General features: G+C 36.8%; 1 protein-coding gene across 1 annotated transcript in view; it reads right to left on the reverse strand.

Moving 5' to 3' along the window:
- The window catches only part of LOC142346206 (uncharacterized), a 144,776-nt gene that overhangs the window by 74,186 nt on the left and 51,495 nt on the right, over window positions 1-19,095 (reverse strand). Inside the window, exons 13-16 of the mRNA XM_075398718.1 lie at window positions 6,560-6,733; window positions 4,873-5,010; window positions 4,409-4,495; window positions 3,704-3,964 (exon numbers count right to left, since the gene is read on the reverse strand). Coding sequence (XP_075254833.1) covers window positions 3,704-3,964; window positions 4,409-4,495; window positions 4,873-5,010; window positions 6,560-6,733 — 660 coding nt within the window. The remainder of the gene's footprint in view (window positions 1-3,703; window positions 3,965-4,408; window positions 4,496-4,872; window positions 5,011-6,559; window positions 6,734-19,095) is intronic.

Here is a 19,095-nt window from a genome sequence, read left to right on the forward strand (position 1 = left end):
GGATTCACAGGTGGGTCAACATCTGGTTGAAAGTCATGGCGCCACGAATGACATTGAATGGAAAATTCTGGACGCCTATCGGACAGTAGAAAAACTAATGGTTATCGAAGCTATATATATCAGCAAGCTGAAGCCGGCACTAAAAACACGCGATGAACATAGGGGGAGGGAACTCACGCTAAAATATTAGTTCAAAACATAATTTTGACTAGAATACATAGGGCAAAAAACATTTTGTGCATGACAAAACGATATTTGCAAAACCTCCACAAGAGGGTTACTTATGGTTAGGGCAAATTCGGAATAACCCTAAAAATACAAGAACATGGCCAAAATCGAACAATCCGGAATAGGAATGTTTTTAAATAAATTGATAACAGATGTAAATATGAGTTGTAAATAGGCTAAATATTGTATATAGGGAAAAATTTTCGATTGATTTTGTAGAATAGTTCCTAGAATTGTTTTAATTGTCGTCTCAGACAAATGTAAATAGATATTCATTTTATCTTTTAACAATTTGTAAAACAGTTTTAACCTGACGATGAACGTAAAGTTTGAAAACGTTTGTTTTAAATATTGGGAGTAATTTTAATTTGACAAATTGGTTTCCTTTACATTTAAAAATTAGATTAAGGCATACTCATTTGACCAAAAATCCTCTAACGAAAGAACTTGAGCTAACTAAAGTATTTTAAAAGTTTATTTGAGAGCGCCAAGTCAATTTGAGAGTGAGGCAAGTCATGTGTTACCAGAAGCTTGATCACTCGCATCATGCACACAACACATTCATACAACTGCCTGAATAAGAGAAAAAAACTGACTTGAAGTGAGCGTGAGGTCATATGGTTGTGTGAAAACTTTGACAAAATAAAAACAAGAGAAGGCCAATAACCAATACGTTCAGCTATCACTATCGCAGGTAATACAAACAACAAGAAGAACGGACAACTGTCAAAAATGGAAATAAAGAACAAGTCTTGATATAAAATCCAAGAAGATGACAATTCATTAAATTGACCATCCGTGATATTACATGAGGGCTTTCCGATCACAGAAAGTAGTGTCCGAAGTCACCCAAAATGATTCAATTAACGGGGCTGAACAAAAACAGTCACTCTTTAAAAGTAGGCTGTTTAGAAATAGTCAATTCGAATGACTATTAAACCCTCAAACCAGGCGTAAAAATACCATTAGGGAAAAAAGACATTCTTATAATCTTACACCTATCTAATATACCTTTTGAAAGCCTTTTGACAAAAACAATAACAAAAAATCAAATTTAAAACTCACAAAAAATTGTTGTGAAACGAATCGTGAAATATAACTAGCCGATTTCAATTTCATTCATTAAAAACTGGACACCAATAAAACACACATCAATATGATCCCTTAATAACCTGGACACCAATATGATCACTTGACCTGAACACCAATATGATCCCTTCACCTGGACACCAATATGATCCCTAGACACCAATATGATCCCATAATAACCTCTCAGAAAACACAAACAAAAAAATTTTTTAAAACAATCTATTTAATTAGAAAATCTTGGTTCATAACCGATGATTGTTATCAGTTCAACCCATGCAATCACCCATGCAATCACACTCGTTTCCTTCTTAGAAAAATTGTTTGAGGTAAAACTTCCTGTTCTGGGCAATCACATTTCACCCGCCACTGAGTTACAGCTAGTATGATGATGCATTAAATTTTGAGCTCCCCACTCATTGGGTGAGTCAAAAACTTATCAGTATAGATTGATATGAACAAAAAATGCATATGTACAAATTGTATGTGTATATGATAACAAGTGCTTAGAAACTGAAACTCGCTATCAAATTAGCGCTAAATTATGCTGCATTACTTCTATTAACCTTAGTGAAATATAATTCGAGAACACAATAATATACCTGTTAAATCCTCTTAAGAATGCAAATATAGAAGCGCCGCCAGTTTTGAGACCAAAAAAGGCATGTTCACATAGTTTTAGAGATAACTTTATATGAGAAAACCAAGAGCTGGGTAATATCAAGAATTTCGAAATCCTACTTGCTTGTGCTGGATGCTTTTCAGTGCCCAAGGTATGTAACTAACTACTATTGTAGAACCTTTATTGAGAACTAAAAATGTTTTCTAAGAGTTGTACATAGACTAATCAACCTGCTGGAAGCAGAGATATCTTCCACGGGCTTGCATCTGTACTGGAATGCAATTCTCAACTTCGACATTTTTTTTAAAAAAACAGCCGATTTTTTAAATAATTTTTCCTCCTGTTCATACTATTGGCTGTTGGTATGTTTATCTATGTCAAGCCTCACAATAAGCCGACAAATCTTCTGGTGAATCCAGTCTTGAATGAATCCGTACATGTTGACATATCTTTTGTTTCGGCATATTTTCAAGACGAATTAAATTACTATAACTGTTAGCAAATGCGACAAAACTCAAAATTCAATTTATAAAAAAATAACAACTGCAGTAACTCGACAAATACTATCACAATACCATAGATATATGCTGTTATTTTTTCGTCAAAATCCGATTGAAATGCAAAAAAAACAGCAAAAATATCTTGTAATATTTTATCTTGTAATAATCTTTTAATAAAAACAGCAAAAATATATCGAATAAGCGTGCAGAAATAATTCGAAAATGAGTTTGATTTACAGCTTGGTGATTGGTGTACCCTGTGCGTTCTCAGGTTAGCAATTCCAAAAAATACATTTCAATTCAGTGCCCTCAACGGGTTTCACAAGTTTATCCCGTTTCATAGTCATCCCCAGAAAATGTAAACGCAACACATCTTACCTTAAAAGACGAGAACAGCAATACAACTAAAAAATAAAAAAAGTTGAAAAATTCTTTTTAAAACCCGGTGTCAGGACAATTTACCCAATTCCATTTTACCCAATGCCATTATACCCAATGCCATTTTACCCAACATGCCATTTTACCCAATGCCATTTTACCCAATGCCAACTTACCCAATTTACCCCATTGCTAAATTAACCAGAACGACTATTTAGCCGACTATAAAATAAATGGCCCGTGGGACTTGATATGAAACCCATGTACCGGTAGTGGTTTGAATTGCAACTAGAGGTTAGACTAGCCACCCAAAACTCATTGATAACTGATAAAAATCGAATCACCCAACAGAATTATACGACAACGCACTAATACAATCTTTTTTTATCAATCCAAAAATGCATTACAAACGTCTACCGGTACCGAGTTAAATCTGTTTTTTTTTAAAAAAAGGCTGCGACTAACAGACCAATTAAAAGGATTAAGTAAAAGCAACTATGGTCCACATTTACAAAGTATTAATTACGATACAAAAGTGGAAACCAGCTATAATAAAAGGGATTAAATTTACTCGAAAAATTGCTACCGATAGACAACTGTGATGCGCAATAAACTTCAATGCACCGTGAACTTTTAAGACTAGTACACTATACAAATGATCGAATCTTCGACGTGATTCTCAATCATGGCCTCGAATTCTGGCATTATTGGTTGATAACCACTTTTACAACCAAAAACAAAGCCGATCTGTTAGAAAAATCATATGAACCCATCAGAACCCGGGTAATTGATAGATTAACTTTGCTTAAGAGAGAAATTAAAAGGTATATCGAAAAGTTTGTCTTTATTTGCAAAATAGTAAAATTTGAGGTCTCTCCTTGACAAGTACCTTAGGAATGTGTATTTTGTTCTCTTCATCGCTCCTGGGGAACTTTACCATGTAGAACTGAAGCTGGAACCCACGAGTGTGTATAATCTTTACATTGCTCACAGTTTCATCTGGCAAAGTGGATTGCTTCCTGGCTGCAGCATTCTGCTTCCCTGTTTTCAAGGGAGCAACAACTGGCTTGCCCTCGTTAGGAAGGATCTCTTCCACCTTCTCCCGTAGGGATATTCCTTTGATCTTACACGCCAGCTGAGCACGGTGGATCTACAAATGCATCAGAAAAACACTTAAAAAACCATTTAATTGCTTTGGTTATCAATTCTGAGAGAAAAGATTGATTGAAAATCGGTTCAAGCTTTTGAACAGTTTCTGTCAATAGAACTTGATTTGAATAAATCTTTCTTATATAGTCTCCCGTTTCTGAAGTTTGTGAAAGAAGCGTTCTAAAAATAGCCATTTCCTAAAACATTAAACTTTCACGCCATTAGCACTACCCACAGAGCACAAAATCATATCGAATTCGGAAAACTCAGTTTGATTAGCTCCCTTTTATCACCTTGAAATTGAATTTCTGCTTCTCATTTGTTTAAGGTTTTCTTGAAAACATCAATTATGCATTCAAAATTTGTTGACATTCAATTGGCTACGTTTAAACAAGACACAGAGAGTTTAAGTTTTGATTTCAGAGCCTGCAACTAATATCCTTACGTTGTTCAATGCAATTCCTTCGTAGTCCAGATTCCGGTAGTAGAAGTTGTTCAATTGGTCACGTGCGTAGTCAGCTGCCTCGTAGAGCTGAATAAAATCAAGTACTAATAAGTTTTCTATTTTTGCCAGGATCATTTTCCGTTTGTGCCCCACCCCAGCTTAGTGGGTGCATATTATTTGCAACCCCCAGACGCGCATGTCATAGTTTTATATAATAATTTACTGTGTAATGACACGTGCTCTGTAAATGGGGGGCACAAACGGAAGACATCCTTTTGCAATTAGGAATTAACGTTAACTAAGCAGATTTAAAACGAAGTCAGGAAACTATGCGACTTTAAAACAAGTCCTTAAATTTTTTGATCGCTCTCCTATTAATCGACCGCTAAAGCAATCATTTTGTGAATTCCGAAATAATCAGAACACTGCGATCGTTTGAATTTCTATCTTTGTGAATATCTAACCTTCTGCTTCTCGTACAAATCGGCAGCCTTCTTGAGCAGTTCGATGGACATCTCGACGGTTGTGTAGCCAGGCTGGAAGAATTCACTCGGCACCTCGTCCTTCAAATGGTCCACAGAGTTGGGTCTTGTCGCCCGATTCTGAAACAGTCATTTTTTCAATTCTAAACAAAATTTGGTTCTACCAATAAAGAGTCGAGGCCATTTCGTTTGAGCCCAACCACGTAAAATTGTTTACAAAATCAGATCCCGGAGCCTACAAGAACACAATCGAGGCAGCCAGTCAGAATTTAAGTGCAGAAGTCTTAAAAAATTATTGGAAAAAGAGAGATGAGAGACGTAAGTGAAATATTTCTGACGCTTCACACGCCAATGATTGAGAGTTCAATCCCCTCCCTCCGAGAAGCTCTGTGCGAGGACGAGCTTAAAGACGGGTTCAGGTTGACAATAGCCTGACCAATCTTGTCTGCAATGTGGGTACCACGTTTAAAGTTCAGACGCAAAAAGGTCATAGTGACTAAAAAAGTACACTGCTGCTCGTGAAAATCTGACGTGTCGGGAATAATAAAAAAGGCAACAAGAACAAGTAGCTGTGGCCTCATGCCTTTCAGCTGTGATTAAGGAGAAAGATTTATTCAACTCCTGATAACAATTCCCGGTCTGAAGACGTTGTCTTGCTTATTTGGTCTGCTGAAAAATCAGCTGCGTTGCAGGTAACCATAACTCCCCCTATACCACCCAGTATTATTACAGAGGCGGCGGCTAGTAAGTGTGGTTTGGCTATTGCAAACTCTGAGGAGAAGAAATACGGTCAATTCTCCCAGAAATGTCACGAAATATATGTTCAATTTGTCCCTTGCTTTTGGAGGCTTTTTAGAATTAGTTCTCAAAACATTGAAACTTATTGTTGTGCTTTCTGATAACAGAAATTGTCTAACATCTGGGTTGTGATTACAGTCGGTGGGCTCAGGCAGTCTCAGTGACCCTTATGAGAGGAACGGCCACAATGATTCTTGCAAGAATTCAACTGTTATGAGATTCAGTATGGAAAATTCAGTCACTGAAAATTGTAGATCCGATTGTGAGGGTCAGCAGAGGCGCAATCAAATCAGATTGCTAACTCATCAAAAGACAGGCGAGCATTATTCAAAAGGGAAGCTCATCCAATGAAAGGGGCGCTTTCTTTGTGAAAATCTTTAATCTTTGTTTCACCCAATGAGCGGGGAGCACAACCAATTGCAACGCATGCCATCCGATTTTGAGTTAAAAACGAAAGAAACTTTGAAATATGAGGAAGAAAGTGGGGATGAATCAGATTGAAAATAAATGAGAAAAAAATTATCTTTGAGATTGGACATCTTTTTTCTGTTGATATAATTGACTAGAAAAGTTCCCCTTCGAATCACTTGGAAAGGATCCCACGAAGGATGATGTGAATATTTTTGCTGCAAAGATCTTCTTTAGCTGGTTTTTGACTTTTTAAGATTGAAAATTCAAAAGACAAACTGGTTTGCTTTTCGCAACGGAAGAGACCGGAACTGATTATCAAGGTTATTAAAAATATAACTCAAAGTAGAACTAATATCATTAACTGCTTTGATTTATCTCGAAATTTAAGTCATTTTTTATCATTTTTTAATCCGAAACATGAAAAGTAAACAAACCACAAAGAAAACAGTGCTATAACAACCTTGTCATCAAATCTCTCGAGTAGAATGACGAACTCCATGAGAGTCTCAGCAGCACTTGTAGTGTTGTTGAATTCCACGTTTAGTGAGTAGATTCGCATGTGATATCGAATGAACAAAACATTGCTGCTCAAGTCCACGTCCAACTTGTAGAGTTTATCACCCGCGTAGAATTTCTAAAACAGGTCAAATAAAATCAAACCGACTGACGTCCGACAAATTGCTCTCAAACGACGTGCGGGGTCTAACTTAATTCTTTCAGTTAACTGCACTTCTGATTTACAATTTGAGTAAACTGCCACGAATTCAATTCAGATGTTTAAATTGCGAATGAAAGAACAATTCACATAAACGCAAAAAATAAATGACCCAACAGTTTATCGAAAAGTCCAACACGGTCAGAAAAACATTTTGCTGAAAAATGACACATGCGACAACAATAATTGCTTAAAATATCAAGAGCAATTCAAAAAACATTGAGTTTCTTGTAACGGCAGTCTTTACTATAGCTATTCACTACAATGCATCTGAACATATCAGAACCCAGCTCGACAATTCCAATTTTCAAAATTGTTTCAGTGAAGATTATAATCTCGTTAATATTAGATTACATCTCGTTAATATTAGTTATGCAAAACCAAATTAACGCAATCATTATTACATTGAGTTATTATAAAATGAAACGAAGTATTATATGAAAAAAATGAAAACTAAAATTTCATCAATTTCAAACTTGAAAAAATAACATTTTTCTTTCTGTAGTTCCCAAAAGTAGTTCTTGTTCGATACTCTCACGTAAGCATAAAGTAAAATTTCGAAGCAACATTTTGATTATATGCCTCTAAAAACATCGAAGAAAAAGCGTTTTCAACTCATCCAAATAGAGCAAAGGGTAAAATTTCACCCAGAAGCATAAATTCTTGAACTTATTACAAACATTTTTTTTAAAAAAAAAGACTAAGCTTATGATGTGATGAGGACGACAAAGGTTGTTTCTAAAGACTATCCATCCTATTTATAAGAACGTGTTGTCCGTTCTGCATTTTTAGAAAGATCCAAAAATTTTCATCGCGAAGCTTTGACTTTATTCTCACTTCAGTGCTTTATGTGGTTTTGTGAAATATTTCCCGTTTTCAAATGCAAAAATTGTAAACCATTTCCCCCTTCGAAAAACCATGAATTTATCGAAAATTTTTAATTAGTAAACTAAAATAATTAGGATTGAAAGCTCGATTTCATTCTGCAGCCATCTCTTTTAAGCGACTTTCATAAGGCAATTAATTAGATTCTTGGATCTTAAACTAATTTTAACAATAATTGCAAAATTTTAATGAGTGATGTTAGTTGCATATGATGAAAATCCAATCACCCGCAAGACCTAATTATTTATATTGACAGTGAAAAAGATTTCGCGGATGCTACTCTTAGTTTGCAGCTATAGTAGACTTCAATTATCCGCTTTTTAGTGTCAGTCAAATGACAAACTTGGAAGATCCCGACAGATGACCCAACAGATTGCAGGAGAATAGCCGCCATGGCTTCCCGCCACCCCGATCACGATTGACAGAGCGGAACAAAATTGATCAATGTACAAAAACTTACAGTGTGAACTAATTCGATCTCATTCGGCTGTTAGACATACTCCTGCTTCTTGTTGAGAGGATAAAAGGGCTAGTATCAAAACCAATGAGCATTAGAGATGGTCACAAAGACTTATAGGAACGAAGTTCCAGTAGCGGGCGTCTAAAATTGGGTATTAAGGGTTCCAATTTTGGACTTCCATTTTCATTTTTGATATCGTTCCTGTTTGACGAAGTATAAAAAATCCATGAGCGCAAAGATAGCCTACTGAAAAGATGAAGACGGCTATTTAAAATTATTTTTCATTTTTTTTTCGTTTTATGGAACTGTTTCATGTTTTCTTTCAGGCATAACTATTTTCAACCCTCAAAATTGTTTTCGGTGCAAATCAAACATTAAAATAGAGCCCTTACTCCATCTCGATTTATAATGGGAGGGCAAGCACACAAACCGTGTATGCTAATGTACATTGCGAGGTCCTTGGCCATGTTGAATTATTTGTAGCCAACTTATTTATCTGTTCAAATTCGTCAAAACATTTCGCTGCGAATATTATATGTTAACGAGTTAATTTAATCGAAAATGTCTTTGTTTTCGTGTGCCTGGTGTCACTAATGTCTTTTGCACAATCAACAAAGTGCGAGTTAAGAAGAAAACGAGCAGTTCTGCAACAAGAACAAATGCAACATATCACGGCTCAAAAGAACAATTAAGTCCCGCAAGTATGTCTCAATTAATAACTCAATTCAATTAACCCATGCTTTTTCGCCACCATTGTCAACTGCTAACGTATCAGATTTTTACAGTAGACACAGCTAATGACAAGTGAAAAAATGTGACAAGGTATTGTTACCTTTGTCTACAAAAAGCCTCAAAAAACAAAATTTACTAGTTTTGCATAAAAACATCTTCATTTTATGAAACTTTTGTTATTTGGTGCTTTGCTGAACGTACAATGGCTTGAAAAAAATGTCGTGCAGGATCATAATTGCTCCTAACAGGCAAACTTTAATGCCATAAGTCAATAGTTTGTAAACTCTATCAACCCAATACGATCATAAATTTTTAAAGCATAAGCCACTACGCAATAATAAACTTGATTTCTTGGATACCCTGGATAGCTGTTTTGAAGCTTTCTGATGATTTAGTGTTTGCTTTACGCGTAGATCTCTAGATTAATACACTCATTGACAAAACCAATACTGGAAATTATTTGAATGCAATCAGAGCCAAAAATTTTGAGTTCTCAATAGACTAGCCGACTCGTCTTACACAAGAATCATTCATGTGCTTTGATCATTTCACTACAAAACAAAACTTTGTTAAGGAAATCCAACGTAATGGAACCTGAAAACTTTAGTAATCATTTTCCCATTTTCTTGAGTTTTTGCATAAGAGTGATAATCGCCCTTGTAAAAAAGCTTTCCGAGATACTTCGTTTTTGAAAAAAGGGAAGGTTTTTAAATTGCTTGAGTCACGAACTTGGCAGTCTTATGTTTTGCGAATAAAAAGACATCGATATAGCGTTCGAAATATTCCAGGCAACTATTGTAGAAGTAACAAACGTTTTCGCTACTAAGACACGTCATAACACGAGCAATATTAAACCAAAGTGGTTTACGACTACCCTAAATAATTTACGCGCCAAAAAAATTCAAAGCGAGTGGCGTAGAAACCACTCAAACAAACAGGCACGAATTTGCGAAGACCAACTGAAGTTTGAATGCTATGCTGCAGCCAAAAAGACTTCTGTAAATAACAGAAAATTCACCAATTATACCGGAGACACGTGGCGTACTTATAACTTGTTAAATGATATCAAAGTTCGAACTACTAAATATCTCACTCTGCCAGCCGTCATCATGCGCAGCTAATGAAAAACATAACCGACTAACGTCGGGCGAATTGCTCTCAAACGACCGGCGAGCGGTTGGCTTGGTCAGTAGCTAGCCACGGGGGGGGCAAAAGCGCGGTGGGGGGGGGGGGTGAGCCAATAGTGGGGGTGGGGGGTCAACAAAGGGGGGGGGGGTCTCAACCTCTAAGAACCGCCCCTCACACCATAAGTATAAGTATAAGTCTCCAAGACAGTTTGATCTGAAACAGACCTGAAAGGCTCTAAGAGCACATAATGCCCGCTGGGCGCTACCTGTTTATCCCGTTTTTGAGGACGAAAAGTCAAAAGCGTCAGACGAAAAATTGGTTAAGCGAAAAATCGCATAAAAAAAGACCGAGAGGACTAATATAATTGCTACAAACTTCGTTTGAGAGCAATTAATAATCCTTGCAGCACGGATGTAAAGAATATGTTTGAAGAATTTTTAGCACAATTAGAGAGAAAAACCAAAGTCGTCTACATAGTCCTACACTTATCTTGCCTTTTGATCAAGATTTTGCTTCATACTTCTATCCAACTGAAAAATCGGAAGTAGGAATTTATACTTCCGCTTCATCATAATTATTTGGGGTCTTGACGACTTGAGGAAAGCACAAGTAGAAGTGACTACGCCCATAACTACGTGGTTTCGAGCTGTTGAAACAATAAACATTTCTTTTTAACAGGGCGATTTGTCAAATCGCATGCATAAAGCTAAAGTCCTTTTGCTTTATAAATCGGGTTCAAGGTTCGATTAAAATAACTATTGGCCAAAATCGCATTTTGTTGCACAGAGTAAAATTTTTGAAGGAGTCATGTACAATAAAATTTAACACCATTTTGAGGTGTTAACTCTAGTCCACAGCAAACATTTTGGGTTTCAGGAAAAATATAGATTTGTTGCTGCCCTAAAATAGCTGCCAGAGAGGATCAGACATGGTAAATCCAAAAAAATACAATTTTTTCTTAGATCTTGAAAAGATTTTGATACATTAGATCATATTAACCTGATTGAAAAGTTATCGCGCTATGGAAGCCTTGACCAATCATAAAAATGATTTGACAGCTATTTATATGACCGATTTCAGCACACAGAATTTGTGGTATTTAAATTTACGTTTACCACAGTGACTTCCTGGGTGCCAAATGTCTGTCTAGGGCTCCATTCTTTTCCTGATCTAAAATAATGATTTTCTAAGAAACCGTAAAATTTTTGAAGCCTTTACATTTGCAGATGATATTAACTGGCCTGCGATGGATACATCATCAGACGATGTCTCTACCGATTCGAAATCTGTTAGCGATTGTTCAATGTCTAATAAGTTAGTGCTCAATGTGGACAAAACCGTACTATTAAATGTCGGTAATTGTTCTTCTAGTTTCAATAAATTTATTTTTTACAAACTATTCAAGTGCCAATAGTATCGTCTTGTAACTATTAATGAGTTGTGTTGGTCTGCATGATGTCTTTCTAGTCCTGACTCATAATCAGTATGTTATCAACCAATTAGTACTCAATGCGGGGTAATTTCAAAACTACGCCGCTACGTACCTCAAAAAGATCCTTTGCTTTATTACAATTCTAACGTTATGCTCATCATTAAGTATGTTCTGCTAGTGCACGGACGGGTAATGTTGTAATTACTTTGAGTCAGATTCTTACTTTATAGGGAAAAAATGTGAAGTTTATACACAAAAGCATGACCACTAGTCAGATATTTTTGAGACAAACGGAGTTCTCAAGGTTCCTGAGCAACACATATATGAAATGCTGAAGTTTGTTTTGCATTCTTTATGGTCATCACATCGAAGCATCATATCTCAATTCAAATTTTACATTTGACCAGTCTGTTTATTGAACAAGCAATTTTGGACTATGGCTTACGGTTCCTCTATGCAAGAGAAAAATCCAAATGCTCTCAATTTTACACCGCTGCATCTTTCGAGAGTTATAGTCCAGATGTAGTATCCAACACGAGTTCTTTCAACTTTCTTGTATTAAATGGCATAATTTAAATCAATTCATTTTCTGAAGAAATTAATTCTTTCCTTCTTTCTTTTCTTTATAACCCACTAACGTCGGCTGAATTGCTCTCAAACGGCTGACTAGACGTAGGCTTCGTCAGCATCTAGTTCGGGCTGAAGCAGGCTAGTTACGTTGTTGGACTGAGAGAAAAACAAAGTCGAAGAAAAATGGTCATTAGAGGGAGTGAGGGTGAGCGCGGGGGGATATCAATTGTACAGGGTGGTTAGTGGTGGAATGAGTTGGTGGTGAGAGGAAAAGGGTGGACGGGGGTAGATTGAGGTCGTTTTAAACCGCCAAAAGTGAACCTCATAACATGAAATTCAGATTCTTACTTTATAGAGAACAATTGTGAAGTTTATACACAAAAGCATGACCACTAGTCAGATATTTTTGAGACAAACGGAGTTCTCAAGGTTTATGAGCTACACATATATGAAATGCTGAAGTTTGTTTTGCATTCTTTAGGGTCATCACATCGAATCATCATATCTCAATTCATATTTTACATTGGACCAGTCTGTTTATTGAACAAGCAATTTTGGGCTATGGTTTATGGTTCCTCTATGCAAGAGAAAAATCCAAATGCTTTCAATTTTACACAGCTCCATCTTTCGCGAGTTATAGTCCAGATGTAGTATCCAACAAGAGTTCTTTCAACTTTCTGGTATTAAATGGCATAATTTAAATCTATTCATTTTTCTGAAGAAATTAATTCTTTCCTTCTTTCTTTTCTTTATAACCCACTAACGTCGGCTGAATTGCTCTCAAACGGCTGACTAGACGTAGGCTTCGTCAGCATCTAGTTCGGGCTGAAGCAGGCTAGTTACGTTGTTGGACTGAGAGAAAAACAAAGTCGAAGAAAAAGGGTCATTAGAGGGAGTGAGGGTGAGCGGGGGGATATCAATTATGTACAGCGTGGTTAGTGGTGTAATGAGTTGGTGGTGAGAGGAAAAGGGTGGACGGGGGTAGATTGAGGTCGTTTTAAACCGCCAAAAGTGAACCTCATAACATGTAATTCAGATTCTTACTTTATAGAGAACAATTGTGAAGTTTATACACAAAAGCATGACCACTAGTCAGATATTTTTGAGACAAACTGAGTTCTCAAGGTTTATGAGCTACACATATATGAAATGCTGAAGTTTGTTTTGCTTTCTTTATGGTCATCACATCGAAGCATCATATCTCAATTCATATTTTACATTTGACCAGTCTGTTTATTGAACAAGCAATTTTGGACTATGGCTTATGGTTCCTCTATGCAAGAGAAAAATCCAAACGCTTTCAATTTTACACAGCTGCATCTTTCGAGAGTTATAGTCCAGATATAGTATCCAACACGAGTTCTTTCAACTTTCTTGTATTCAATGGCATAATTTAAATCTATTCATTTTTCTGAAGAAATTAATTTTTTCCTTCTTTTTCTTTATAACCCACTAACGTCGGCTGAATTGCTCTCAAACGGCTGACTAGACATAGGCTTCGTCAGCATCTAGTTCGGGCTGAAGCAGGCAAGGTTACGTTGTTGGACTGAGAGAAAAAGAAAGTCGAAGAAAAAGGGTCATTAGAGGGAGTGAGGGTGAGCGGGGGGATATCAATTATGTACAGCGTGGTTAGTGGTGGAATGAGTTGGTGGTGAGAGGAAAAGGGTGGACGGGGGTAGATTAAGGTCGTTTTAAACCGCCAAAAGTGAACCTCATAACATGAAATTCAGATTCTTACTTTATAGAGAAAAATTGTGAAGTTTATACACAAAAGCATGACCACTAGTCAGATATTTTTGAGACAAACGGAGTTCTCAAGGTTTATGAGCTACACATATATGAAATGCTGAAGTTTGTTTTGCATTCTTTATGGTCATCACATCGAAGCATCATATCTCAATTCAAATTTTACATTTGACCAGTCTGTTTATTGAACAAGCAATTTTGGGCTATGGCTTATGGTTCCTCTATGCAAGAGAAAAATCCAAATGCTTTCAATTTTACACAGCTCCATCTTTCGAGAGTTATAGTCCAGATGTAGTATCCAACAAGAGTTCTTTCAACTTTCTTGTATTAAATGGCATAATTTAAATCTATTCATTTTTCTGAAGAAATTAATTCTTTCCTTTTTTTCTTTATAACCCACTAACGTCGGCTGAATTGCTCTCAAACGGCTGACTAGACGTAGGCTTCGTCAGCATCTAGTTCGGGCTGATGCAGGCTAGGTTGCGTTGTTGGACTGAGAGAAAAACAAAGTCGAAGAAAAATGGTCATTAGAGGGAGTGAGGGTGAGCGCGGGGGGATATCAATTGTACAGGGTGGTTAGTGGTGGAATGAGTTGGTGGTGAAAGGAAAAGGGTGGACGGGGGTAGATTGAGGTCGTTTTAAACCGCCAAAAGTGAACCTCATAACATGAAATTCAGATTCTTAATTTAGAGAAAAATTGTGAAGTTTAAACACAAAAGCATGACCACTAGTCAGATATTTTTGAGACAAACGGAGTTCTCAAGGTTTATGAGCTACACATATATGAAATGCTGAAGTTTGTTTTGCATTCTTTATGGTCATCACATCGAAGCATCATATCTCAATTCAAATTTTACATTTGACCAGTCTGTTTATTGAACAAGCAATTTTGGACTATGGCTTATGATTCCTCTATGCAAGAGAAAAATCCAAATGCTTTCAATTTTACACAGCTCCATCTTTCGAGAGTTATAGTCCAGATGTAGTATCCAACACGAGTTCTTTCAACTTTCTTGTATTAAATGGCAAAATTTAAATCTATTCATTTTTCTGAAGAAATTAATTCTTTCCTTCGTTTTTTTCTTTATAACCCACTAACGTCGGATGAATTGCTCTCAAACGGCTGACTAGACGTAGGCTTCGTCAGCATCTAGTTCGGGCTGAAGCAGGCTAGGTTGCGTTGTTGGACTGAGAGAAAAACAAAGTCGAAGAAAAAGGGTCATTAGAGGGAGTGAGGGTGAGCGGGGGGGTTATCATTTATGTACAGCGTGGTTAGTGGAGGAATGAGTTGGTGGTGAGAGGAAAAGGGTGGACGGGGGTAGATTGAGGTCGTTTTAAACCGCCAAAAGTGAACCTCATAACATGAAATTCAGATTCTTAATTTAGAGAAAAATTGTGAAGTTTATACACAAAAGCATAACCACTAGTCAGATATTTTTGAGACAAACGGAGTTCTCAAGGTTTATGAGCTACACATATATGAAATGCTGAAGTTTGTTTTGCATTCTTTATGGTCATCACATCGAAGCATCATATCTCAATTCAAATTTTACATTTGACCAGTCTGTTTATTGAACAAGCAATTTTGGACTATGGCTTATGATTCCTCTATGCAAGAGAAAAATCCAAATGCTTTCAATTTTACACAGCTCCATCTTTCGAGAGTTATAGTCCAGATGTAGTATCCAACACGAGTTCTTTCAACTTTCTTGTATTAAATGGCATAATTTAAATCTATTCATTTTTCTGAAAAAATTAATTCTTTCCTTCGTTTTTTTCTTTATAACCCACTAACGTCGGATGAATTGCTCTCAAACGGCTGACTAGACATAGGCTTCGTCAGCATCTAGTTCGGGCTGAAGCAGGCTAGGTTGCGTTGTTGGACTGAGAGAAAAACAAAGTCGAAGAAAAAGGGTCATTAGAGGGAGTGAGGGTGAGCGGGGGGGGGTTATCATTTATGTACAGCGTGGTTAGTGGTGGAATGAGTTGGTGGTGAGAGGAAAAGGGTGGACGGGGGTAGATTGAGGTCGTTTTAAACCGCCAAAAGTGAGCCTCATAACATGAAATTCAGATTCTTAGTTTAGAGAAAAATTGTGAAGTTTATATACAAAAGCATGACCACTAGTCAGATATTTTTGAGACAAACGGAGTTCTCAAGGTTTATGAGCTACACATATATGAAACGCTGAAATTTGTTTTGCATTCTTTATGGTCATCACATCGAAGCATCATATCTCAATTCATATTTTACATTGGACCAGGCTGTTTATTGAACAAGCAATTTTGGACTATGGCTTATGGTTCCTCTATGCAAGAGAAAAATCCAAATGCTTTCAATTTTACACAGCTCCATCTTTCGAGAGTTATAGTCCAGATGTAGTATCCAACACGAGTTCTTTCAACTTTCTTGTACTAAATGGCATAATTTAAATCTATTCATTTTTCTGAAGAAATTAATTCTTTCCTTCGTTTTTTTCTTTATAACCCACTAACGTCGGATGAATTGCTCTCAAACGGCTGACTAGACTTAGGCTTCGGCAGCATCTAGTTCGGGCTGAAGCAGGCTAGGTTGCGTTGTTGGACTGAGAGAAAAACAAAGTCGAAGAAAAAGGGTCATTAGAGGGAGTGAGGGTGAGCGGGGGGTTATCATTTATGTACAGCGTGGTTAGTGGTGGAATGAGTTGGTGGTGAGAGGAAAAGGGTGGACGGGGGTAGATTGAGGTCGTTTTAAACCGCCAAAAGTGAACCTCATAACATGAAATTCAGATTCTTACTTTAGAGAAAAATTGTGAAGTTTATACACAAAAGCATGACCACTAGTCAGATATTTTTGAGACAAACGGAGTTCTCAAGGTTTATGAGCTACACATATATGAAATGCTGAAGTTTGTTTTGCATTCTTTATGGTCATCACATCGAAGCATCATATCTCAATTCATATTTTACATTGGACCAGTCTGTTTATTGAACAAGCAATTTTGGACTATGGCTTATGGTTTCTCTATGCAAGAAAAAAATCCAAATGCTTTCAATTTTACACAGCTCCATCTTTCGAGAGTTATATTCCAGATGTAGTATCCAACAAGCGTTCTTTCAACTTTCTTGTATTAAATGGCATAATTTAAATCTATTCATTTTTCTGAAGAAATTAATTCTTTCCTTCGTTTTTTATTTATAACCCACTAACGTCGGATGAATTGCTCTCAAACGGCTGACTAGACGTAGGCTTCGTCAGCATCTAGTTCGGGCTGAAGCAGGCTAGGTTGCGTTGTTGGACTGAGAGAAAAACAAAGTTGAAGAAAAAGGGTCATTAGAGGGAGTGAGGGTGAGTGGGGGGTGGATATCAATTATGTACAGCGTGGTTAGTGGTGGAACGAGTTGGTGGTGAGAGGGGAAGGGTGGACGGGGTAGATTGAGGTCGTTTTAAACCGCCAAAAGTGAACCTCATAACATGAAATTCAGATTCTTACTTTATAGAGAAAAATTGTGAAGTTTAAACACAAAAGCATGACCACTAGTCAGATATTTTTGAGACAAACGGAGTTCTCAAGGTTTATGAGCTACACATATATGAAATGCTGAAGTTTGTTTTGCATTCTTTATGGTCATAACATCGAGGCATCATATCTCAATTCATATTTTACATTGGACCAGTCTGTTTATTGAACAAGCAATTTTGGACTATGGCTTATGGTTCCTCTATGCAAGAGAAAAATCCAAATGCTTTCAATTTTACACAGCTCCATCTTTCGAGAGTTATAGTCCAGATGTAGTATCCAACACGAGTTCTTTCAACTTTCTTGTATTAAATGGCATAATTTAAATCTATTCGTTTTTCTGAAGAAATTAATTCTTTCCTTTGTTTTTTTCTTTATAACCCACTAACGTCGGATGAATTGCTCTCAAACGGCTGACTAGACGTAGGATTCGTCAGCATCTAGTTCGGGCTGAAGGAGGCTAGGTTGCGTTTTTGGACTGAGAGAAAAACAAAGTCGAAGAAAAAGGGTCATTAGAGGGAGTGAGGGTGAGCGGGGGGGGGGGTTATCATTTATGTACAGCGTGGTTAGTGGTGGAATGAGTTGGTGGTGAGAGGAAAAGGGTGGACGGGGGTAGATTGAGGTTGTTTTAAACCGCCAAAAATGAACCTCATAACATGAAATTCAGATTCTTACTTTAGAGAAAAATTCTGAAGTTTATACACAAAAGCATGACCACTAGTCAGATATTTTTGAGACAAACGGAGTTCTCAAGGTTTATGAGCTACACATATATGAAATGCTGAAGTTTGTTTTGCATTCTTTATGGTCATCACATCGAAGCATCATATCTCACTTCATATTTTACATTGGACCAGTCTGTTTATTGAACAAGCAATTTTGGACTATGGCTTATGGTTCCTCTATGCAAGAGAAAAATCCAAATGCTTTCAATTTTACACAGCTCCATCTTTCGAGAGTTATAGTCAAGATGTAGTATCCAACAAGAGTTCTTTCAACTTTCTTGTATTAAATGGCATAATTTAAATCTATTCATTTTTCTGAAGAAATTAATTCTTTCCTTCTTTTTTTTCTTTATAACCCACTAACGTCGGCTGAATTGCTCTCAAACGGCTGACTAGACGTAGGCTTCGTCAGCATCTAGTTCGGGCTGAAGCAGGCTAGGTTGCGTTGTTGGACTGAGAGAAAAACAAAGTCGAAGAAAAAGGGTCATTAGAGGGAGTGAGGGTGAGCGGGGGTGGATATCAATTATGTACAGCGTGGTTAGTGGTGGAATGAGTTGGTGGTGAGAGGGGAAGTGTGGACGGGGTAGATTGAGGTCGTTCTAAACCGCCAAAAGTGAACCTCATAACATGAAATTCAGATTCTTACTTTATAGAGAAAAATTGTGAAGTTTATACACAAAAGCATGACCACTAGTCAGATATTTTTGAGACAAACGGAGTTCTCAAGGTTTATGAGCTACACATATATGAAATGCTGAAGTTTGTTTTGCCTTCTTTATGGTCATCACATCGAAGCATCATATCTCAATTCATATTTTACATTGGATCAGTCTGTTTATTGAACAAGCAATTTTGGACTATGGCTTATGGTTCCTCTATGCAAGAGAAAAATCCAAATGCTTTCAATTTTACACAGCTCCATCTTTCGAGAGTTATAGTGCAGATGTAGTATCCAACACGAGTTCTTTCAACTTTCTTGTATTAAATGGCATAATTTAAATCTATTCATTTTTCTGAAGAAATTAATTCTTTCCTTCGTTTTTTATTTATAACCCACTAACGTCGGATGAATTGCTCTCAAACGGCTGACTAGTCGTAGGCTTCGT

This window comes from Convolutriloba macropyga, chromosome 9 (genome assembly GCF_964194025.1).
Source record: "Convolutriloba macropyga chromosome 9, txConMacr16.3, whole genome shotgun sequence".
NCBI classification, from domain to species: Eukaryota; Metazoa; Xenacoelomorpha; order Acoela; family Convolutidae; genus Convolutriloba; species Convolutriloba macropyga.